The following is a 26,558-nucleotide window of genomic DNA, read 5'->3' as shown; positions in this document are numbered from 1 at the left end:
ACCATCAATTCACTCTCTGTGACGAAAAGTTTTTTTTAAACAAACAAACAAACAACTTGAGATTCAATTCACAGAGGTACTTACCTATCTAAAGAACCATACATAAATTTTAAGGTTTGGGCAACATCTTCTATCATATTCCTTAGCTGAGGAAGAGGAACTCTAAAAAAAAAAGCAACAACGCATTTATAACATAACTAAGTGACACATATCTAAAAGAAGCAGAACATCTTTATATTTTATACGTAACGAATGTGAAAAGTCTGTGTGTCAGCTGCTAGCATGGCTGGGTAAAATGGTTGTTCGCTGCATTAGCAACTGAGACTCTGATGTCTAGATCTAGAGTTCTAGCATGGGTCTAGCAGGGACTTTTGGATCACCACATATACAGAAATTATGTCAGCCTCTTTAGGGTTTAGTTTCCTCATGTGCAAAGTGGGGCAATAATCACTAAGCCCTTCCCAGGTTCATTTTGAGGATTACATAAAATCAATGCATATAAAGTAGAACAGTAGTACTGGTCCCATAGGAAAAAAAGTCCTAAATTCTTGACACTTTTCAGTATTACCCCGATCTCAAGTGAACCTCCAACTCCTGTGACAAAAGACACCCCTAAAGCCTGATAAAAATTCTACAAAGTAGGTCTTATTATTCCTATTACACGATAGGTAACCTGAGGCCCAAGAAATTAAACAACTTGTGCAAAGACACAAAGGGAGTAGAACCTGCCTGTGGGCATCCACCTTCTCAGCTCTGAAGTTATTCTCTCTACTAGTTCACAAGGACTTCCTGTTTGGGTTCCCACTATTCACTGCAGCCATCACAGGAAGATGATCTCCCCCACCCCCACCCCGGAAAACACATGTTCCTGCATTATACACCCCACCCAATTCTCTGTGGGGTAGCACTTTTCTCATTTTGCTTATAAAAGGCATAGTGACAAACAGGGAGATGCACAGGTTGTGGCATTAAGACAAATGAGAGAAAAATCTCAGGGCTGCCACTTCAATTACAAACCACATGCACAGCACTGGAGGCACAAAGACCTATTAGTTGGCAATGAGGGGGTGCTTGTGCACGATCTCTCAATACTCTATTCCACAGTTTGAACAAATTAGAATAATAATTCCTATCTTTCACGGTTATGTGAAACAAGATGGAATGAGGAAAAGAATCTGGTACAGAGTGGAATAAAGGGGATCTTCAAATCCATTCCAATTTATCAAGCCATATTCTCCAGGATAGGAATGACTAATATTTAGGGACACCCTCTATGCCCACCACCCAGTAATAAAGATTGGGAAATTGGCTAGAGCATCCCCTATATAGCATAACCTGGATCCAGAGCTCAGCTGTGACAACCTGTTTTTGGCTTCAGGGTAAAACTCCTCCTGGAAACTGTCTCTATCTGCATACTTAATTTGGCTCGTAGCATGCGAATGTGGCGGAGCGGTCTCTGCTCAGTTCCTTAGCTGGGCCTTCCTTTCCCTAGTCTGTCTATACCACGTTTAGCATACCACTGCATTATCTGTTTTATTTCTTCCACCTTTTGGGCTACTATAAAAGTTGAAAGACAAATGTTTTACCCTGCCATTACATCCTAAAGTAACTTATAATGGGTTTTCTCCAATTCTTGTAAACCCATATTTTCAAAACAACTCAATTTTTATAATCCAACCCACTGGCATAAGGCAGTACCCTAGCAGGGTTCATCAGAGTCTCTTTTTAGACAGAAAAATACAAATTAGCTAGTTAAACAGAGATATCATGTAGTATACGTCACAGCACCATTATCCCTCACGTTAAACATTCTGAACCATAGAGGAAACACAGCAGACAAATGAAAATGAAAACACAATGGTCCAAAATCTTGGGGATGCAGCAAAAGCTGTTCTAAAAGGGAAGTTTATAGCAATACAGGCCTACCTCGATAAATTAAAAAGAGTATCAAATAAACAATCTAACCTTACCCTAAAGGAGCTAGAAAAAGAACAAAGCCCAAAGGCAATAGAAGGAAAAAAATAATAAAGATGAGAACAGAAACAAATAAAATTTAAAAAAATTTTGAACCACACATTCATGGTAGATCATCTCTCTTTCTGTCCAAAATTAGACACCTTTAAAACACAATTGTTTTGACATTTTTCACTGCAGCCTCCTTTGGAGTTCCTGTTAGTGGTATACAAATATGTCCACAAATTGTTCAGTACTCTCCCCCTCAAGAGGTACAGCTTAATTTCCCTACCCCTGAGTGTGGGCTGGGCTTAGTTAATTCACTTGTAACAAACAGTATATGGTGGAAATGTGTGCATTATTTCTAAGACTAAGTCAGCTTTCCCTCTTTCTCTGTTTTGAAGAAATCTATTTTTCTACTACTTGCTTTGGGGGAAGTTGGCCGACATGTGGTGAAGACACTCAAGCAGCTCTATGGAGAGATCCATGTGGCAAGGAATTAAGGCCTCCTGACAATGGCCATGTGTGTAAGTCACCTTGGAAGCAGATGCTCTGGCTCCAGTTAAGCCTTCAGATAACTGTATTCCTGGCCAACATTTTGACTGCAATGTTAAGACAGATCCTGAGCCAGGATCACCCAGCGAAGTTGCTCATGAATTCCTGACACACAAAAACACCTATGAGATAATAAATGTCTACTGTTTGAAGTCCCTAAGTTTTGGCGTAATTTGTTATCCAAGAATAGACAACTAATACACTGCTATATAATGAAAGAAATTTGGTTAACAAAATTAGCAATAGAAAATAGTCATATTTGTGTTCAGATTGGCTGTATAATGCATTTTATAATACTTTTTTCTTCCTTGGGAAGCTTAAAGCAACACCAAAAGAAAAGTTGTCTAAACAGGTATTCTCTAAAGTTGTGTCATTCACATACTCTAGTATTTATTTGGATATTTGATTATTATTTGGTAGACAATGTATGATTCTATGGACCAAAAGGTTAAAATTAAAATGCGTTTATAGGTTAACAGAAGTTGCCCAATTTTTTTTAAAGCAGGGAAGAGTCTAAATGACAAGTTTTAAAAAATCATTGAACAGGGACATAAGACTAGTGTAACATTAGCTAAATCCCTCTCCTTGGGGCTGTTCTCCATATTCCTATCCCATTTCCCCACCGCTTTTAATGTCTAATGACATTAGGGAAGCAATGTAGTAGAAAGAATTCAGAAAGACTCTCCTTCAATTTGCAATTCTGCTTCTTGCCAATTATGTGACCTTTGGCAAGTTATTTAATCTTCTCTTAGTTTTACTTTCCTCATTTATAAAATGGCTCCAGAGATCATGAAGTACATCTGGAGCTGATTTTGAAGATTAAATGAGATTAATGAATGTAAAGTACCTAATGCAGTCCCTGGGTTCACAGTCTGCTCATTATAAATGTCAACCCCGCTCTTACCTCCAACCATAAAAATAAGATATATTTCAAAATACTTATGAAAAGTTGAGAAGAAGAAAATGATATTATAAGACATATCATTGGAGAAGTCACTTTAAAGTTAAATATTCATTACAGCTGACCCTTGAACAATGCAGGGGCCAGGGGTCCCAATACCCCAGGCAGTCTGAAATCCAAGTATAACTTTTTAACTCCCCAAAACTTAAATACTAATATAGCCTACTGTTGACTGAAAGCCTTACTGATAACATAAACAGTTGCTTGACATATATTTTGTATGTTATGTGTATTATATACTATATTCTTACGATACAGTAAGTTAGAGGAAAGAAAATGTTAAGAAAATCATAAGAAGAGAAATCGATACCATAAGTATGTATCATCTGTTTACAAGATGAATCCTCTATTTGTTAGTACCTATGTCAACACTGTCTTATACAATACAAAACACTATGGATGTTACACGTGTTACTAACACTAAACATTCAAAATGAAAAGATAATGTTAAAAAGAAATTCATATTTATTTACAGACAATTCATGCATTGATAATGAAGAAGCAGCAATATGATGGCTTTTGGTAGCCGAGTGTAACTGACAGTATTGCTTCATGGTAGCCTAACTCATATACTAGAGAATGAATCACTGCAACATTTTTAGGGCATGCCATATTATGTTGATAATACAGTACTGGAAACACAGCTACTTTTTTAAAAAAATCACTTACCTGTGATGGCAGACTGATATGCAGTTTTCCCCCATTACAAGAAGGAGAGGCATATTGCATGATAATATAATTTTTTGAAAGTAAAGTTATAAACAGAAAACTAACACATTATTAGTTTTATATTAAATATCAATCACCTTATGTCTAGGTAAGGATAGACTATCTCCTTCCACAAGAGTCTTGCACATGGTGTTCTACACAATCAATACTTAAGATGATGTTGATGATGACGATGACACGGTTCTTGCTGTACAATTACCAGATTTTCACATGAAGACACACATACACACAAGACATAAGTTTATTAGCGATATGGCACGATGATTATTTACTATTCATTAAGTGGAAGTGGGTCATCATAAAGATCTTCATCCCCATCATCTTCGTGTTGACTAGGCTGAGGACGAGCAGGGGTTGGTCTTGCTGTTTCATGGGTGGCAGAGGCAGAAGATGTGGAGGTGGAAAGAGAAGGAAGAGAGGCGGGCACACTTGGTGTAACTTTACAGAAATATATGGTAATTTCTCTGCTTTTTCGTTTCTCTAAAAACATTCTTATATGGTATCAAACCTTCTTCCACCGTTTGTTTTATTATCAGTGCCCATATCATAGAAGGGTCCACGTCGTAAAAGTCAAAAGCAGTCCTGAATAATCAGGACCCTTCTTCCAGATTATCTAGTATCAATTTGTTTTCTGGTACTGCTTCTTCCTTATCATTTAGCACCGGTTCATCTTCCGTTCATCCCTCTGGTGTGGTATCTATTAGGTCTTGAATTTCTCCAAGATCTCTATCTTGAAACCCTTCACTTCCCCTGCCCTGCCACCTTTCCGCCATATCCATGATTTGGCATGATTTCCTTGATTGGCTCTTTCACGATTTCTTTGATCGGCTCTGTCATAAATCCTGTGAAGTCATGCACAACATCTGGACACCATTTTCTCCAGCATTGTTTCAGGCTTGATGGCTTTCATGGCCTTTTCTATAACAACAATGGCATCTTTAGTGGTGTAATCCTTCCAGACTTTCATGAGGTTCTATCGGGGTTCTCTTCTATAGTGTTGATAATCTTTCCATAGAGTACCATGTATAATGAGCCTTAGAGTCTGAATTAGAGATGCTGTGTTTGGGGGCAAGTAGACTGCCATCTTTGGTGTTGAACTCATGGGGTTCCGGGTGGCCAGGTGCATTGTCCAGTATCAAAAGAATTTTCAAAGGGACAAAGCATCAATGGAACCAATCCAGAAAAAGGGTTTTCAATGTCCAAGCCTTCTTGTTGTACAATCAAAAGATTGACAGCTGGTATTTATCTTTTTCCTTCAAGGTTTGGGGTTTATGAGCTTTATAGATAAGGGCAGTCCTGATCAAAAACCCAAATGCATTGGCACAAAACAGTAGAGTTAGCCTATTCCTTCCTGCCTTAAAACCTGGTGCTCACTTTTCTTCTTTACTAATGTCCTATGCAACATTTTCCCCCCCAGAATAGGGCACTTTTGTCTGTATTAAAAACCTTGAGGCAAATATCCTTTCTCCTCACTGATTTTCTTAACGGCATCTGGGAACTCATCTGCTGTCTCTTAGCTGAATCTGCTTCTCCTGTTATCTTGACATTTTTTAAGCTAAACCTCCTTGTAAAATTGTCAAGCCATCCTTTGCTGGCATTAAATTCTCCCGCTTTAGATCCTTCACCTTCTTTTTGCCTTAAGTTGTCATATAATGACTGCTTTTTCTCAAATCATATTAGAGTCTATGGGTATGCCTTTCTTACAGCAATCCTACACCTACCTAAAATCTGGATTTCCAATACATGATAAAAGGATATTTCACGAAAAGTGCAGTGTTTTTGCACCTGCTGGCAGAACTGCAGTGACAACCTCATGAATTTCCTTTTCTTTTTTACAATGGCCTGTATGCTGGATTTATTTATCTTGAAATGGCGGGCAACCGCAGTTGCAGACTTCAATCTATAGTACGTATCAAGCAATTCAATTTTTTCTTGTAATGTCATAACTTTTCTCTGCTTTTTGGGAACACTTCCAGCATTACCAGTGCCACTTCATATGGGTCTCCTGGTGTTATTCAAGGTTTACAGTGTTGCACTAAACACAATGAAAAATATGCAAGAACTGTAAGAAATCACTTTTTACTGCAATATACATTTTACTGGAAAGACAAACTGCTCACACAGAGATGATTAATGTCACAGGGAGTTTTAAGCAGATAATCATAACATTTGAGCTCACTGCAATGGCAATAGGAGGTGGCTATGAATTAGTACAATAGTACAGTATGCACTATAGTTAATTTTATGCAGTTATTTTAAAACTGCATCTTTACATTTGTTTACATCTCTCTCAACTATGAATTGCTCCATCCAAGTGTTTGTACGAGTTTTAATAAATTTTAACTCTTAATAAGACTTGTGTATATTTTATGGTAGTAATGATAAACCAGACTAGTATCTACATATATTTTATACATTCATGATATACCAAACTTTTTCTCATTTTTTCAATATTTCTAGGCTACACAGTTCATCTGCAAGTTTTTCATATTGTCAAAAATCTCCAAAAAATTTTCCAACATATTTATTGAAAAAAACCCACATTTATGTGGATCAATGCAATTCGAATCCATGTTGTTCAAGGGTCAACTGTATTTTGTCAAAGGTGCTCAACATCAGGGCCAAACACCTTTCTGCTTGACTTTAATTCTCTAAAATTTCCAACACTAAAAAAACTGTGAACACAATCCAAACCATGAGCTTGTTAAAAGTTTGAGCAGAGAAGGTCAGCTCTCAGACATCTCTGTATTGGCCACATTTCAGAAGGAAGTATATTGAAAATCTTGCCCTTAACTAATTGTTCCCAGCACATTTCTGTTTTAGTTTCTCTAATTAATTAATTATTTATTTTGAGAGAGAGAGAGAGTCAGGGGAAAGGCTCAGCGCAGAGCCCAATGCAGGGATCAATTCCAGGGCCCTGAGATCATGACCTGAGAGAAATCAAGAGTTGGACGCTTAACCAACTGAGCCACCCAGGTGCCCCTTTTCTGTATTATTTTTTTTTTAAGATTTTATTTATTTATTTGACAGACAGAGAGAGACACTGAGAAAGGGAACACAAGCAGGGGGAGTGGGAGAAGGAGAAGCAGAAGCAGGCTTCCCGCTGAGCAGGGAGCCCGACGCAGGGCTCGAACCCAGGACAATGGGATCATGACTGAACCAAGGGCAGACGGTTAACAACTGAGCCACCCAGGCGCCCCCCCTTTTCTGTATTTTTAATACCAAATTAACACGGTAACTATTACACCAGTGCAACAGATCTTTAAACTGTAAAACTGTTTGAAGGAGCTTGCTTTTGACAAAAATGTCATAATTTTTAATGAAACAGACTTTGTTAGCAGTATTTTAGAAATGATTTTAAGGTAAAAAAAAGATCTCAACTTACTCTTCAGCAGGCAGGCCAATTAGTAACAACTTATCAGATTCTTTCCAATAAGCCACATGGATTTGTTTTCCATTTAAAAGAAGGGATGAGCTAAGAAAAAGTAGAGTGAAAATAAAGTTAGAATATCTTTAAATGTCATAAAATTATAAACAGTCACTCATAAAAGATTACACATGGTATGATTTAAGAACTGCATGCTTAATAAGCAAATTTCTTGGCATATAACTTATTGCCACACAGAAAGGGCAAGTAATTATATAACAACAAAAATATATTCTGAAATATTTTTTCAAAACCTACAAAAAGCTCTAGGTCAAACAAAAGTAGACCTATTACAGCAAAAAGTATTGAAATTCTTTCACTAACGTTAAATGACTACATGCTTATTTTTTTCAAAAGAAAGCTTCCATTAGTATGCTAATTTAACAATCTTTTTCTCACTGCCTATTTATGAACATGATTTATTAAGAGAAATTACAAAAAAGGAAGACATGGTCCCAGCTCACAAGATAATAATTCAATATAGGACATAGGTACATAAGCAAGTAACCAAAATCTAAGTCAGATTTAAACATGTTCTCAAGGAAACGTTTAGAATAATGTATATATTCATTGTGGTGATGGTTTCAGGGTCTATACATCTCTGTTGAAACTGATCAGATTGTATATTTTACATATATGCAGTTACTATACTTTAATCAACTTGGAAAACAAATTAAGTGTCATCTAAAAAGAGATATAACAATGAACTATGAAAACACAGAGAGCATAATGAGTCTATCCTGTAGTGTGGGTAAGTTGTGGGAAGAAAATAAAATGAATATATATATTCAGTGGTTTTTTTCCTTTAAACCAGAATACAGATATCAGTCTTTAACTGTTGAGTCCTTAGGATTTAATGTACCTTCTATACTGTAATAGATAAGTGTGTGGGATTTTAAACATGAATTGCTAAACAGATTTTTTTCAAAAAGAGTATTACTTTTGCCTTAATAAAGTTTAAAAATACATATGCTTTTTGACAAATATTAGATTCTTTTTATAGTCATACATTAATATCACTATAGTTTTAAAACAGTGTATACAGGACACACGTACTGCTAAAGAATATCTAAAATAATAATACCTTTCATATTTATTGTTTCACAAAAAAGTTTTTCTACCTACATTTACTGTTTTCCACATGTTTAACCCATATCTTATCATTAATAACAAGATCTAAATATCAAGTAAAATAATATCTATTCTTTAAAAAGAAAAAGATCAAATCCATATGGAGAAACTTAAAACAAATTTTCTTTCCAATAAGATTAAAAGGGAGGCCTGCACCTTGAAAACATTATGCTAAGAAGCATCACAAATAACCACATATTATGATTTCATTCACATGAAATGCCCAGTACAGGTGTTTGGTTTTTTTGGGGGGGGGATGTGATGAAAATCTTCCAAAATTGACTCTGGTGATGGTTGCACATATGTGCAAATATACGCTCACTGAACTGCACACTTTAAATGGGCAAACTGTATGATAAACTATATATCAATAAAGCTCTTTAAAAAAAATAAAGGAGGGGGCGCCTGGGTGGCACAGTGGTTAAGCGTCTGCCTTCGGCTCAGGGCGTGATCCTGGCATTATGGGATCGAGCCCCACATCAGGCTCCTCCGCTATGAGCCTGCTTCTTCCTCTCCCACTCCCCCTGCTTGTGTTCCCTCTCTTGCTGGCTGTCTCTATCTCTGTTAAATAAATAAATAAAATCTTTTAAAAAAATAAATAAATAAATAAAGGAGGCCCACAACATGCTTTTTCCCCCACATCATTTAAATTATTTCCTTTAATGCTTAATATGTATTATTTGTTATTGTTATTATTGTTATTTTTATTATAATCAAATGCACACTATTTGCTAGACATGATATTTTTAAAACTTTCTAACATCCTCTTCGGGCATTACCATCACTGTTTTTTAAAAATTGTTGTTAAGTTTTTACTTAAATTTCAGTTATTTAACATACAGTATAATATTAGTGTCAGGTGTACAATAGAGTGATTCAATACTTCCATACAACCCAGTGCTCATCACAAGTGTACTCCGTGATCCCCCATCACCTATTTAGCTCATGCCCCTAACCACCTTCCCCCTGGTAACCAGCAGTTTGTTCTCTATAGTTAAGAATCTGTTTCTTCATGGACGGCACTGGAGGAGATAATGCTAAATGAAATAAGTCAAGCAGAGAAAGACAATTATCATATGATTTCTCTCATCTATGGAACATAAGAACTAGGAAGATTGGTAGGGGAAGAAAGGGATAAAGAAAGGGGGGGTAATCAGAAGGGGGGAATGAAACATGAGAGACTATGGACTATGAGAAACAAACTGAGGGCCTCAGAGGGGAGGGGGTGGGGGAATGGGATAGACTGGTGATGGGTAGTAAGGAGGGCACATATTGCATGGTGCACTGGGTGTTATACGCAACTAATGAATCATCGAACTTTACGTCGGAAACCGGGGATGTACTGTATGGTGACTAACATAATATAATAAAAAAACATTAAAATTAAATAAAAAAAGAATCTGTTTCTTTGTTTGCCTCCCTCTATCTTCCCTTTGCTCGCTTGCTTTGTTTCTTAAATTTCACATGTGAGTGAAATCACCTAGTGTTTGGCTTTCTCTGATTTATTTTGCTTAGCATAGTACTCTCTAGCTCCATCCATGTCATTGCAAAGATAAAGACTTCACTAAAAAAAGAGACATACAGGCCATTATCCCTGATGAACATAGACGCAAACATTTTCAATAAACTACTAGCAAATCAAATCCAACAATACATTAAAAAAATCATTCACCACGATTAAGAGGGATTTATTCCTGGGTTGCAAGGGTGGTTCAATATTTGCAAATCAATCAACGTGATGCATCACATTAAGAAAAGAAAGAATAAGAGCCATATTTCAATAGAAGCAGAGAATGAATTTGACAAAGTTTAACATTCACTCATGACAAAAATCCTCAACAAAGTAGGTTTATTTTATTTATTTATTTTTAAAGACTTTATTTATTTATTTGAAGGGGGGGATCACATCACGAATAGGGGGTAAGGGTAGAGGGAGAAGCACACTCTGTGCTGAGCAGGGAGCTTGATGCAGGATTCGATCCCAGGATCTTGGGATCATGACCTGAGCCAAAGGCAGACGCTTACCTGACTGAGCCACCCAGGCACCCAACAAAGTAGGTTTAGAGGGAACATACCTCAACATAATAAAGTCCATATATGAAAAACTCACAGCTAATATCATCATCAAAGGGGAAAAACTGAGAGCTTTTCCTGTATGGTCAGGAACAAGACAGGGATGTCCACTCTCATCACTGTTATTTAACACAGTACTGGAAGTCTTAGCCTCAGCAATCAGACAACGAAAAGAAATAAAAGGCATCCAAATTGACAAGCAAGAAGAAAACTTCCACTATTTGCAGATAACATCATACTCTGCACAGAAAATCCAAAAAACTCTACCAAAAAACTGCTACAACTGATATACAAATTCAGTAAAGTCAGAGGATACAAAATCACCTTACAAAAATCTGTTGCATTTCTCTACACCAATAATGAAGCAGAAGGAGAAATAAAGGAATCAATCCCGTTTACAACTGAACAAAAACCCATAAGATACCTAGGAATAAACCTAAACAAAAAGGTAAAAGACCTGTACTCTGAAAACTATAAAACACTGATGAAAGAAACTGAAGGGAACACAAAGAAATGGGAAGACATTCCATACTCATGGATGGAAAGAACAAATATTGTTAAAATGTCTATACTACCCAATGCAATGTACACATTTAATACAATCCCTATCAAAATACCACCAGCATTTTTCAAGAGCAATCAATCTTAAAATTTGTATGGAACCACAAAAGACCCTGCAATCTCGAAAAAGAAAGGCAAAGCTGGTGACATCACAATTCTGGACTTCAAGTTATATTACAAAGCTTTAGTGATCAAGGCAGTTTGATACTGCACAAAACAGACACATAGATCAGTGGAACAGAACAGAAAACACAGAAATGAACCCATAGCTATATGGTCAATTAATCTTCAACAAAGAGGAAAGAATATCCAAAAGGTAAAAGACAGTCTCTTCAACAAATGGTGTTGGCAAAACTGGTCAGCTACATGCAAAAGAATGAAACTAGACAACTTTCTTACACCATACACAAAAATAAACTCAAACTGGATTAAAGACCTAAATGTGAGACATGAAATCATTAAAATCCTAGAGGAGAACACAGGCAGTAACTTCTTTGACATTGCCCATAGCAACTTCCTTTCAGATATGTCTCCTGAGGCAAGGGAAACAAAACCAAAAATAAACTATTGGGACATCATCAAAATAAAAAGCTGCACAGCAAAGGAAACCATCAACAAAACTAAAAGGCAACATATGGAATGGGAGAAGATATTTGTAAATGACATATCGGATAAAGGGTTAGTCTCCAAAATCTATTAGGAACTCAAAATATTCAATGTTTAAAAACTGAATAATACAATTAAAAAATGAGCAGAAGACATGAATAGACATTTTCCCAAAGATGGCCAATAGCCACATAAAAAGATGCTTAACATCAATCACCAACAGGGAAATGCAAATCAAAACTACAAGGAGGTATCACCTCACACCTGTCAGAATGGCTAAAATCAACAATACAAGAACAATAGACACTGGTGGAGAAAGAGGAACCCTCTTACACTGTTGGTGGGAATGCAAACTGGTGCTGCCACTTTGGAAAACAGTATGGAGGTTCCTCAAAAAGTTGAAAATAGAGCTACCCTACGACCCAGGAATTGAACTACTAGGTATTTACCTGAAGAATACAAAAACACTAATTCAAAGGGGTACATACACCTTGATGTTTATAAGCTGCATTATCTATAATAGGTAAGTTCTGGAAAGAGCCCAAATGTCCATTGTCTGATGAATGGATAGAAAAGATGTGGGGTGTGTGTGTGTGTGTGTGCATGCGTGTGTGTGTGTATGTATATATGTATGTACGTATGTATAAATAAGTAAATAATTACATAAATAGAATATTACTCAGCCATAAAATCTTGCCATTTGCAATGATGTAGATAGAGCTAGAGAGCATTATGCTAAGTGAAGTAAGTCAGAGAAAGACAAATACCATATGATTTCATTCAACACGTTTTTTTGAATGCAATTTTATACACAAAATGTAGCCTTAGTTACTAATGTTTTGAAAATGAGCTCCACAGTTAAATATAACTTCCGTTTAGAAAAACAAGGAAATTCTTCTTCCTATTGTCTTGCATATCTTATCTTTTAAAATCATAGAAGTGTCATTTTTACCAGAAAATGGGAAAAGTTAAAGCCTTAGAAAATCCAACTTTGTATTTTATATATTATGGGGCTCTTAAAATTTGAGATAAATGCTTTTTATAAAGTCTAAAATTGTTGAATTAAGGAAGAAAAATGGTTTGTAATCCCAAGATTTATTTTATTACAAAAAAAACCTCAAAAGTTTTGCGTATTCTTCTCCCATAAGTTAACTGTGGCATTTCGAAGTCAGGATTTAATAAATCAATGTGGAATGGGGTATGCGGCTCTATAACTGACTATATGGTGTATTTTGTTTTTAAAAAAATTATTTCACATAAGGCTTGCTTATCCATCATTGAATGAACTTGCACAGATGATACTGCATTCTGACTCCTTAAAGTGTATGTGTTTTCTATATTTTTCTGTCATAGTTGGAGAACACGAAAAATTCAGTGTTCATTCTTACCAACCACAGAAGTATTGCCTAGCAAGTTAATAATCAAAACAAAAACATGAAAAAGCCCAGACTCAACATAATGCCATGCTTAAGAGATACCACCTTCATGAATAAATAAAATTCTAAAAAGGTCATTAGTCCAACTCTGTTATTTTAAGTGCCAAAACACCCAGATCTACAGCTGTATTGAGAACCTACACCTGTACAGAGTGACTAGAAATAACTTGGGTGAGAAACAAAATACCTGCAGATATCATATCTGCTGTATTGATACGTACATTACAGAGACAAACATTTATTTAATAGATACTTGTATTAGTATTTTGTCAGAACCGAGGTACAGAACTTGAAAGAAATAGAATTAAAGCTAAATAAAAATCAATTCTTACCTAGTGACTTGTGTCCCAGTCACATTTTCCAACATGTCACAGAGTGTGAGAAATATCCCTCTCACACTTTTAAGTTTCTGAGATGCAGCAGATACTGGACAATGATACAGAATTTCCTGCTGTTAAATGAAAAGAAACAGAAATGATCAACCTCCCATATTTTCCAATCATTATTTGGTCATGGAAAGTTCAGAATTTACTTGTTAAGAAAAGAACAAAAAATGAGTCCTTTCAGCTGCAGAGGAAGTTTTACTCAAACACAAGGAGGGAAGTATGTCTGGAATTTTAATACATTACCTAGTATTTAAAGCACTGTACTTGAGAGTGAGTTACAGACTCTCAAAACTGGTCATAATACCAAAATACATAGAGTAGGACACTGAGTAGTTAGAGTAATTACGATTAATTTCACTGCTTTAAACTTTAATCCCTTTACAACAAATTCTAATAATGATATTTTATTATTTTTCATTATACAAATTTTCTTATCTCCTATAGTAGTATTTCTACACAGATACCACATGTAACTTGGAAGGGTCTTTAAATTTAATTACTTTCATTACTGACATTTAAAAGATAACCCCCATCATCTTTGGCAAAATCATCATTAAATCTTTATTTAAACCCAAGACAATAACTGCAATTAAATTTACAAAGTAAAAATACAAAATTATAGTAGCGCAGATAGAAAGAAAGCAGTATTACGATGTTATAAAATCTTATCTGTCTTAAATTTAAAAGGGTTTGCCCACCACAAATTAATCTGAATTCAAACTTTAAAACAAAGCACATTTTAAATCATGGGGAAAAAACCTAGATCTATAAGATAATTCACAAAATGCTTAATATTTTTTTTGTTTTCAAGAAGAGCATGTTCCCAGGAAACAGTTTTACAAAATAAATAAATTTCAAAACAGGATGTGCATTGTGCTAGAACTTTTACACAAAGGGATGAACCATTCCGTATCTCACTTTTTTATTGTGACTTAAAATAATATGCTATTTTTCTCACAAGGCAAATTAAAAATTTCTAGATAGAAACCCATAGAGAATTCAGAGGAGCTCCCAGTTATGCTATTTAATATTTAACATCCCTAAATATTAATATAGCTACTACTGAAAGCCCAAATTCCTAAAATATATCTTTTCCTTGGTTCTCTCTCTCTCCCCATCTTGTTTTGGTCTCTCTTCACAAGAAATAATTATGTGACTTAGTGTCCATGTCTCGGCAACTTCTACATTAGGTCATATATAAATAATGATAAACTGGACACATCTTTTTTTATACTTATTAAGCACATTCAGTATATGCAAATTGCTATAGAATATGTTAGCCAAATACACTTTGCCTAACACTCAAATTTTCTTGCAGTATTTCTAGTGTAAAAACACTTACAAAAATTTTATCCTTAGAAATTAAGTCAAACATCAGTTAAGCTCTGTTGTGCTTACTTAATAAATTTAAACCTTGACTAGTAAATACACATTGCATTTAGCTGAATACCCAACAACACTTGAAACAAATAACCATACAGTCTTTGATTAGGTGTTCGAAATTTCCAAATCTTATAACTTGAAGAAGACAAGTTTTTATTAAATATGTAACTTTCATGAAAACAAAGTAACCCTATGACATTTTATTGTAAAATAAGTCACACCAGTAAAACAGGTCATTTGAGAAGGTCTCTTTTTTCCAAATTTTGAAGCAAGCAGCCCAGAAAGCCTCACTATTAAGGACCTGGCAAACTCTCCAGTTCCTAACCAGTTTAATTAGCTGTATTTTAGGCACTTGTTCGTAGCATGCATTTGCAGCAGCTTCCACTCTGTTCGGTAAGAATAAAAAGCTTCTCCTAATTATAATGCTGATATAGGGCCGTCAATAGACAGAAACCTGTTCACTTGAGAAACATCTACACACTTTCCCATGGAAAGAAAGGCAATGATGACAAAAGGCCTCAGCCGGGATTCTACTCCAAGATGACCTAGAAAGTTTCAGGGTGCTACCATCCCAGAATTTTGTTGTGTGTTTTATATAATAAACAGTTAATTTTCTCATTTGCTTTAAGGTATAAAAGACTAGTAATACATACAAGAAGTCAGAATAATTAACTTTATGTCTCATGTTTTCAGAACAGAGAAGATTATAAAAAATACATATAAGTAAATCCCTTCTTTCCCATTTCAATTATTGACTAAATCTTGATCTATGAAGATGCAACACAAGGAAAATGCACCCCTTGGATAAAATGGCTTTGGCAAGCAGAATATAGCCTGCAAGGATTTCAACAGCAAAGAAATGTAAATTAGGTAACAACCTTTTAGATGGCACTTCTGCTTGAAGCACTGTGGTAAACTAGATGCTGTGAGAGACCCTTCTGCTGTAAAACAAGTAGAGCTACGGCTAGAACATAACTTGTTGAACTGCTGGATACATAAGGAGTAGAGAGGTTTCTAAGGACATCTTCTCCATACCCTTTCAATCCTCTCCCCCAGAACTGCAAAGCAAGCCAGGGCCTCAGCTGGCAGTGATGAGTGGTGGGCAGAAAGACAGAGGTAGGGCTGTCTCGAGGGCTGATGCCCACAAGACTGTCAATCGGGACACTGAGTGCTGGGCTAATGGCTAGCTAGGTAAGCTGAACCCAGGACCACTGCGTTAAACCCGGACTCCTGAGAAAGCCTGGTGTACCTGAGGTCAGTGGCAGAAGCAGAAGCAAATTCTCTCTGGAGGAAGGCATTCCCACTTTCACACCACAGGACTCCCAGAGATAAAATCAAGCAGTAAGTCTAGTCAGTGACCACCAAGGACACAAGCAGGCAAACCACCACATGTCAGAGCTCCCTTAGGACTTAGAGATGGTAGAATGGGCAGATACAAAATAGAGAACACAGAATATGTATGAAATACTTAGAGAAATAAAGTATAGAATCACTAAGACAAGCAAGAGACTACCAGGAATATCATGGCAGATTTGAAATGTAGATTAAAGATTTTTCAGGAACTCCTGAAAATAAAAATATGATTGTTTAAATAGAAAACACAAGACAGAGGTTAGGAACAGTTTGGACATAGCAGAAGCAAGAAATTAAACAAAGAAGGGGCGCCTGGGTGGCGCAGTCGTTAGGCGTCTGCCTTCAGCTCAGGGCGTGATCCCAGCGTTCTGGGATCGAGCCCCACATCAGGCTCCTCTGCTATGAGCCTGCTTCTTCCTCTCCCACTCCCCCTGCTTGTGTTCCCTCTCTCTCTGGCTGTCTCTATCTCTGTCGAATAAATAAATAAAATCTTTAAAAAAAAAAAGAAATTAAACAAAGAAAATAAAAGATTCCTTACAAAGGAATGACTGACAGTAGACTTAACAGCAATTACCGAAGTCAGAAGACAAAGGAATACTATCTTCAAACAGATTAGAGAAAATAACTTTCTACCTGAATGACATAGGCAATACCACGTGTTTTCAAGAAAACTGCATTTTCTTACCTCCTTGCATTGGGAGAGACCATATAACTAACTAGTTCTAGGCACTGGAACATGGGCAGTTAGGAGTCTGAACTGTCTCGTGGGATATTAGATGCCTTCTCTCATCTCTCATTGATGAACTAGATGCAAATGACCCAGCAGAGGACTCTGAAGCCTTTGGAAATCATGGAACCATTAGATGAAGGGCTCCAACCACTGAGCCACGTGAGCAGGAACATTTATATTGAAATGAGAAGTAAACTTCTATTATGTTAAGCCACTGAGACATCAGGGTTGTTAGAGTGATTGGCCTATTCTGACTAATACAATGTAGAATTATAAAGCACCTTTCGAGAAAAGGTGAAAAAAACACCATCAGATAAATAACAACAAAAAGAATTTACCATCAAGAGACTTTCACTATAAAGAAATGCCTAAAATATATGTCTTAAGACAATTGTTTTGAAAAAAAAGAGTTAAAGTAGTGTTATAGAATCTGCAAAGATATATACCATGATAAAATTTTAAGAGCAATCACTAAAAAAACAGAGTATACAGAAACCAATGATAGGTAAGAAAAATATTATGGAAAAAGTAGTTCAAATAGAAATCTTTAAAGAAGATGGCAGAAACAAATTCAAATATTTCAGTAATCTATACAAATGGACTCATTAGGCTTGTCAGTTAGAAGACTGCTGTGTGTAAGAGACACACCAAAACCATAAAGACACAGAATGACTGAAAAAAATGCTTATTATTCATTTGAAAGACTATAAAAGGGCCTTATTCTTTTCCCTTGCGCTTTCAAGAAGGCACTCACCTCTTCCTTGGATGTTTCCGAGTCGAGCTGCAGTGTGAGATACATAACGATGTGAGGAGTGTCTAGGATATTTTGCTGGATAACTTCAACCTCTTCTCCCCACAGGAGTTTGACTAAATCATTTGTGTTCGACTGTGCCTTTTTCTGTCTTGGTTGAGTTGTTTCCTTTTTCACAGCATATGCATTTTCAAATGTCAGTTTTACCTTTAACAAAACAATGTGTTGATTTTTCAACAAGGAAAGGTCGGCTGCAGTTTTCACAAAGAAGGGCCTGTACATGCACAGACATTTAGGTACACAGAGTATATCTAAAAATCATCCTAGAATATGAGCTCTTTGATGTCGAGGACTGTGTATTCTATTTACATTTGTATCTCCAGCTCCTAGCCTAGTTTTTGGAACATATTATTATAAATATTTATTGAGTAAGAATTTAGAATTCTCTGTACAAAAATTCATTTATTTAAACTTATTCACTGTATTCTAAGTTACTGATAACAAAGAAATACCATGGAAAAACAAAAATTCATATAATCTTATAATTTCAAAAAGAGCAACACCATAGTATGAATGCCGATAGCTCATCTGGGGAAGGGAAAAGGAGGAGACACAGGATTAAGAGGAACTGCATACAGGTTAGCTCTCCTTTCAAGTGTGGTGATATTCAAATATTTTTCTCTGAGACATTCTTTGTGGTCCTTTAAAATAAAGACCAAGGAGACAAAAAACTATTAACATGGTAGATCTGGGACCATGAGCCTGAGAAGATTATCTATCAGTTTTATCAAGATAGTTTTATTCTCACGGCCTGATGTCAGACAAGATTGGTAAGAATCCAGAATGTGGCCATTTTCCAGTCGTTGAAAGGTAGCCTCCACGTCTCAATTACTTTTACTTGAAAAAGGAGGTATGTGTCTAGATGCCACCTGGCCAAAGAGAACTTGTTCACTTTAAAGAAGCTCCACTGTGTATCTTGACCAAAAGAAGTTTTCACTAGCTATAGCTAATTTGGTGTAGTAAGAACATCATCATAAGCTGTATAACTACAAAGTATTCCTAATGTTTAAAATCTTATCAGAAGACGGATGAATAAAACTGGATATTCTAACTGTAATAATCCATAAAGTTTCAAATTTAAACATTAAAATGTAATGACTCTTCTAAAAATTAGATTGTTTTAAGTCAAAAAATAAATTCATGTTTGATCAAAAGTCTTCTCAATGTATGTATATTAAATCATCATACTGTACACTTTAAAAAAGTCATGTACAACCTAAATATATAAAATTTTTATTTGTCAATCATACCTCAATAAAGCTGGGGGTGGGAAATGTCTAGCCAATATTTAAAAGCAGATAAAATTATACACATTAAGTTGCATTTGGGAGGAAAATCTTTTTTAAAAGTTATTATGAAGATAGGGGCACCTGGGTGGCTCAGTTGGTCAAGCATCTGATTCTTGATTTCGGCTCAGGCTCAAATAAATAAATAAATAAATCTTTTTTAAAAAGTTATCAAGATAGTAATAAATAACCCCTAATTTTTTTTTTTAAAGATTTTATTTATTTATTCGACAGAGAGAGACAGCCAGCGAGAGAGGGAACACAAGCAGGGGGAGTGGGCGAGGAAGAAGCAGGCTCATAGCGGAAGAGCCTGATGTGGGACTCGATCCTTTAACACCGGGATCACGCCCTGAGCCGAAGGCAGACGATTAACCGCTGTGCCACCCAGGCGCCCCAATAACCCCTAATTTTTAATAATTATAAGAGATACCATTTTTTTTAAAGATTTTATTTATTGGACAGTGAAAGAGAGCATACATGCAGGGGGAGAGGCAGGTAGAGGGAGAAGCAGGCTTTCCGCTGAGCAGGGAGCCTGATGCAGGACTTGATCCCAGGGACCCTGGGATCATGACCTGAGCCAAAGGCAGCCGCTTAACCGACTGAACCACCCAGGTGCCCAAGAAGTACCATTTTTAAGGACAACTTTAAATGTGATAAATACTAACACATAGAGTCGCTCTTTTTAAAAATGAACTTTATATATTTATATTTTTTCATGAAAAAATATTAAACATATTATTTTTAAAAAATTCATTCATGATTCTATCAGCCCGTCCAACTGTTGTTAGTATTATACTATAAAATAAATTTGTCCTGATGAATAAAACCTCCCAAAAGACAAATATCTAAATATTCTCTTTTGTTCACAAGGGGTGACTATTTATGGTTGTATTCAATTTTGCTTATCTGTAACTGTCTGTGGCATCTTAAGGGAACTAAATCATCTCTGTCGACCTAAAGTGAATTAAGTTAAACATCTTTTCTAAAATAAGTCTCAGATTTATTTTATTAACAAGTAGAAAAGAGACATGAGGGTTAAATTCATTAATATGTATATATTCGGAGTAAAGATAAACCAGGTCTAGATCAGCAGTAATCCGTATAGAAAGGAGGGGAGAAATTCTTCATAAAATTTTCCTGAGGCCTGATGATCATGTTTCCTTACAAAACATGTAATATTCAAATGGAAAAGTCAACCTTTACCGAATTTTTTATGTTTGCTATAAACCTATTGAAAAATGGGCCCTTAATATTACATCAAAAAAGACTGAGTAGAAAATTAGTGTATTTACGGGGGGAAATAAGCAAACTAAACAAAAATATAAAGAAGTAGAAATCCTATATGAGAACAATCAAGCATGATCTGATGAAACTTAAAATATAAGATTAAGGTGAGAGACAGCTGAAAAGACACTGTTTTAGAAATGATCTTAGAAGGATGTGAAAAAGAATATTTTGGTGTGAGGTTTTGACCCAATCAAAAAACAGGTAAGCATTAGATGGCCTGAAAGACTACGTTCTGAGAGTTGCATCTGTTTTAGTGGGCAATGTTCAAAATATGTATACATAAATAGAAATACAAACACATAAGCAAAAGCATATAAAATCCTTGTACAAGGGTCTCATGAAGTGAATGGCTTGGTGGTTGAGGGCCCTTTTATCTAAGGATGAGAATTTAAAAGTGTTTAAAAGAAAACACATGGGTGGCATTCCTTGGTGGTGTTCCTTGAAAACATGAGAAATCTAAGAATTTGGGGAAATCTTGAACTCAGAGCTTATGACAGGTTAGATGGGAGCTCTGAGATTGTCCCCAGCATTGGGCTTTGGCGAGGAGCTATATATATGAGTGGAGGGGAGGGGGAGAAACATGACTGCAGGGAGCGTGAGATGAGTGATCCTAGGGAAGCAGACGTCACAGAGCCAGGCTGGGTCTGTTGCAGCGTCAGTTGAGAGCTGTGCATACCAGTGATGAACAAGGAGAAAGGTGGTCTTTGGAGAAAGAAATGTGTCTCAGAACAGGGAGGGCACTTTTTCAGCTGAGATTCCTGTGGGTAGAGAGGTCAAAAGACCGGCTGTGACTCACCAAAAATGACAAAAGGAAATGAGGTGGTAAACTCAAAATAAAAACTCACTAATTTTACTTTAGGCAGCAACAACAACCTAAAATTTAAGACTAGTTTGTTATGCTTAGTGAAAAATGACATACTTGAAAACTAACTAATGTTACACTTGGCAAACAACTGCACTTCTTTTCTGTGGTGTAAGGACATTTTCCCCTCACCATGTCAAAAACTCAAATACACATACCACAGAACCATCCATTAAAATTCTTTTAAGGACTATTTTAGCCACCATTCTTCTGATTTAAGTAAAGTTAGCTCCATTACGCAAAGATAATTACACTTTAGTAAGACATTTTGAAAAGCTTACATGTTAAGTAGCTATAAATTTCAGGATATCTGGTTGCCTTGATAAAATGATAATGGACGAGACAAATAACTAAATTAAGACTTATGTGCTATTTTTAAAAAGGGGTTGATATACATAAATATTAAGGATATACTTCATAGAAAAATTTTATTAAGAAACATCTAAGGGGCAGTGCCTGGGTGGTTCAGTCAGTTGAGCATCTGACTCTTTGATTTTAGCTCAGGTCATGATCTCAGGGTCATGGGGTGGAGGCCCATATCGGGCTCCATGCCCAGCACAGAGTCTGCTTGGGGTCTCTCTCTCCCTCTCCCTCTGCCCCTCCCCCAACTTATGCTCTCTAAATAAATAAATAAACAAACAAACAAATAAATACATAAAATCTGGAAAAAAAAACCATCTAATACAAAATAGCTTACATGAAACTTCTTATAAAAGGGCTTTCTGTTCCCCCATGGACATTAACTTGTGACATGTTTCATCATTTCTCATTGCCTGTCTCTCTCAAAATATTTGTGTGTGTGTGTGTGTATGTGTGTGTACGTGCAATTTGCCCATCCTTTCTTCCCTTCCTTCCAGTTCAGGAGATGATGTGCCTTTCCTCAGGTCCAAAGACACACTCTCCATAACTCATCACTTCCGAAATCTTGTTTAATTACCCTCTACTTCTGTCTTCAACCCTTCCACTTAACAAGCAACATCTCTTCAGCCTCTGTCAAACAAACAAGCAAATTCTTTCTTTCCGTCTCTTCGCAGATAAGAACCAGAGAATCTGAAGCAGTTCCGAGAGCTGACCAGTCTCTCACTGCTGCCTCACGGCCCTCCTGGGGCTCTCTCACAACACCTGTACTGCTATCTGCCTGTCTGATCCTTTCTCCGTTGCCTGGCAGATGCTTTGAATATTCCTCAGTCAAAATTCTGAAGAAAATGAGTCTATCTGACTCAACAGATTCTCTCTCCTTAATCCTCTTCTCTTTTAGGCAATCTCACTGAGTTACTCAGGATGAAGCCTGGAAGGCACCTTGGACTTCTCTTTATCCTGCAGGAAGTATGGTCCTCTTTGCTTCACATTATCTTAAATCTAATCGATTCCTTCCTCCATATCCACAGGCCTTTATCAGCTCTCTTCTGGACTGCTGTGAAGCCAATCACCTGGTTTCCCTACCTCCAGTCCCATTCCGAGTGAAATATTCCTAAAATGCAAATCTAATCAAGTCGGTCCTCCACTTTAAAATACCCAAACAGATGGTACTTCTGGGTTCTGAAAATAGAGAAGATTTACAATTTTTTAAAATTTTGCCAGTCTATTTCCTAATTTTTCCATGGCATATATATGACTTTTGTGTAACAAGGAAATAATAAAAGTTAAAACATTCCACCCAACCATCATCACCTTTAAAAAGACTTTTCCCCTCTCTTAGACCTAAGAAATACTTGAGAGGTAAGAGTCCAGGACTACTGTTCTACAGGCTAATCTCCTATAAAAGGAGTTGGCTTCCTCCAAAACTCCAGGAAAATGAGCTATGGTCCAGTACTTCATGCAATCAAACCTGGTCAATTGCAAAATTTGGACCCAAGCTCCCCGATCAAGCCAGAAAAGGGTGGCATTTACTATAATATATATGATTATGTGCTTATTGAATAAATGAGTGCATAGAGCTCCAGCAGTAAAGGTCACAAAGTCAGTAATTAGATGGATACTTGCACCTTTGTTCTTGTCATTTTAAATACCGAAAACCTCTTTTTCTCAAACCCACAACTTATTTTTAAAAATTTCAAACCTACAAAAAAGTTGCAATAACCTAATAACCACCCATGCATTATTCCTCACCCAGTTTCACCAATTGTTAACATTTTGTCACATTTGCTTTCTCCTTCTCTTCTCTGTCTCATTCCCCTTGGCTTCCATCCTCACCCCCACTTTATGTATTCAAAGAAACATTTGGCTGAATCACTTCAGAATTATCTGCTGACATCTTAATGCTTCATTGCTAAAAACCTGAGCACGTATCTCCTAAGGATAGGGGCTTTCTCCTACACAACCAAATATAATTATCACACTTAGGAATTTGAATATTAAATAGAATACTGTTCTCCAAGTCTTTTCCCAAATTTCCCCAATTGTCCCAATACAGCTGTTCCCCCACTGCAATCCAGGATCAATTAAGGATTAGCCACTACATTTAGTTATATGTCACTTCATTCTTCCTCAGTCTAGAACAATTCTCCAGCCTTTTTTTTTCTTTCACGACAGAACATTTTTGGAGACTCTAAGACAACTATTTTTGCAGAATGTTAAAACCTGGCTTTAAAAGAAATGATCTGGGCTTTTTGTACCTCACCTAGCATATAGGCTTCAACTCTGGATTTCATTCTGAATCTATTTATAACAACTTATTTAAAAATCAAGCACAGAACTGCAGAATTGGAACTGGGCTCAGATATATTTGCTCAAATCTCCTCTGATTATAGATGAGAAAACTGAAACCCAGAACAGTCTGGCAATTTGCTCAGAGCAAGGTTTAAAATGGGAGCTCTGACCTCATTCCACCACATTACCACATCGTAGACAGCTCCCAGGCCATCTTCTGTCAGATGACAAGAAGCGTTCAGACCACTTTTACACACCGAGTAGAAGTTTAGAATATTGCCGTTAGATAGTTCCAAATTTCAATGTTAAAAAGTCTCCTATGGTATTCTTTATAAATCAGCATTCCTCTTCTCTTACTGCTTGAATAACTATTTCAGCTGCCATAGACACAAATCAGGTAAAACAACCTTTTCTGGGACAAGTCCGCCTCAGCGAGTTTTGGCCCAGCGAGAACAAAGCCCCACCCAGGTTGTGTGAGAGACGGAAGGATCATCTCTGGAGTCAGTTTCAGTTCCTTGAGTTATTAATTCTGCAACCTTGGAGAAATCATTAAATCTCTCTTAGATTCTTTTTCGTCACGTACAAAACAGAAACACAATTATAGGTATCAGACTGTTAGGAGGAATAAACGAAATTACTAAAGGAAATGATACCAGCAAAGCACCAACATACTGCCTGGTACGTACCAACACTAGTTCCCTTCCCACTGCTACCCCGGTCCTCCCTGAGCCTCCTATGAGCCTCCTAGTTTACACGGCTGGTAGTGAGAAGCTTACACTTTACCCCCCTTTCAACACTAATGAGGTAAGAAAAATGTGGTTTACTGATAAAACATTACTTCTAGTTAAAGGAATTTTAACTATGTTCTAAACCATTATTAAAGATACATCATGCTAAACGCTGGTGCTTGCTTTTGAGTATGACACAGCTGTAATACTAAGTCTGCTAGTAAGACAAACAAATGCATACATGTTTATACTCAAGGGGTTAAACTAGAATAAAATATTCTGAAATATTAATCATGATTTTCCTCAGGTGATGGGATTTTAAAAGATTTTGTCCCTTACTTCTTCATATTTTCCAACTCTTACAATGAAACTTTATAATAAGAAAGCTCATTTTCTTAAATTAAAGGTTTTAATAATATACATCTTATGATGGAGTTACATTCTCAAATTACATACTGTCAAAATCACTCTGAGCTTACGTTAGGAAGGAGAATGTGCTGGAGTATAACATACTCTCTCAATACGATAAATTCAAACAACTCAAAACAGTTTTTCTTCCATTTTCAAAACAAACTGCTGTTTCTTCATTTAGGCACAAGATGTACATATTGGCACATAAAAGCTGTGTGCTGTGTGTGTATTTAAATACAGAACCACACTTAATGTAGCAAGATGCTCGTGCCATAAAAGGCAAACTGGGCCAACAGCAGATACACGACTCCTACTTCATACTTAACAAGGACATGTAAATGGTGGGTGGATTTGGACCAAAATATTTAAATCATTATTTCTTCCTCTTTTTTTTTTTTACTTCTGAGTGTGCATAGCTGTATTTGCAAATGTTAACTAAACGTAAATATAATGTGCCTCCACTATAAACACAGTATTTTTGGAAGACAGAAGAGCCGTGGTTGAACTCTAGCTACACTGGCAGACACCTGCAACTGACAGAGGCAGGAGGGAGGAGCCCTGACCCGGGGCTGTTGTGCAGCCAGTTTGCTTGGGTGAAGCTGTTTCAGTTGTTAAAATACTGTAATTCTTCATTACTGATTGGTAAGTAGCTGCTGTCTGAGCCCCCTGAGGTGCCCTAATACCCTGGCTCACCCTACGACCTCTCTACACCTGACAACCAAAGGGGACAACAGTATACCCTATTTCAGCATTACAGCTGGTGTCTGCCCAACTGTTAATATTTCGAACATCACCCTGCCTCCATCGACATCTCCCTATCCATTCATAGGCACTGCTGGTCACTGGCTGCCATAGTTATTCTAGCACTTTCATTTTGCATTTGCACAAAGATAGCACTTTTACAGAGCATCCATGTGTGTCGTTGGGGAGTGTGTGTGCGTGTGTGTGTGTGTGTTTTAAGAGAAAGAAGTGAACATAAGAAATGTTATTTCTTAGAAAATAAAGAATTTCATCATGGGTCCTATTATTTTGGAATCTCAAATCAGACGCAGGAAGATTCTGTTTTATCAGGGATTCTGTTCTTCATCCTGATCAATCCAGAAAGTGGTTCATCCTTTCATAGTCTGATGGAATATCTAACCTACCTAAAGCATATCATCCTCCCTACCCCTCAAAAGAGAGAAAGCTAATTCCTGATACTAACAAGAGCAGAGCATTCCTAAATAGAAAGTACAGCACT

At 36.5% G+C, this 26,558-nt stretch overlaps 1 protein-coding gene across 2 annotated transcripts in view; it reads right to left on the bottom strand.

The window, feature by feature from the left end:
• Positions 1-26,558, bottom strand: part of INTU (inturned planar cell polarity protein) — a 73,944-nt gene that overhangs the window by 26,825 nt on the left and 20,561 nt on the right. For both annotated transcript variants that reach the window (XM_045799020.2, XM_045799021.2), the window contains exons 4-7: positions 18,039-18,242; positions 13,765-13,883; positions 7,584-7,673; positions 85-162 (exon numbers count right to left, since the gene is read on the bottom strand). In XM_045799020.2, the coding sequence (XP_045654976.2) occupies positions 85-162; positions 7,584-7,673; positions 13,765-13,883; positions 18,039-18,242 (491 nt within the window). The remainder of the gene's footprint in view (positions 1-84; positions 163-7,583; positions 7,674-13,764; positions 13,884-18,038; positions 18,243-26,558) is intronic.

The sequence above is a fragment of the Ursus americanus genome, chromosome 13, assembly GCF_024610735.1.
Source record: "Ursus americanus isolate L20-20 chromosome 13, mUrsAme1.1.p, whole genome shotgun sequence".
Lineage (NCBI taxonomy): Eukaryota > Metazoa > Chordata > Mammalia > Carnivora > Ursidae > Ursus > Ursus americanus.
The sequence above is the reverse complement of the archived record's forward strand: the minus strand, read 5'-3'. Positions and strand labels throughout refer to the sequence as shown.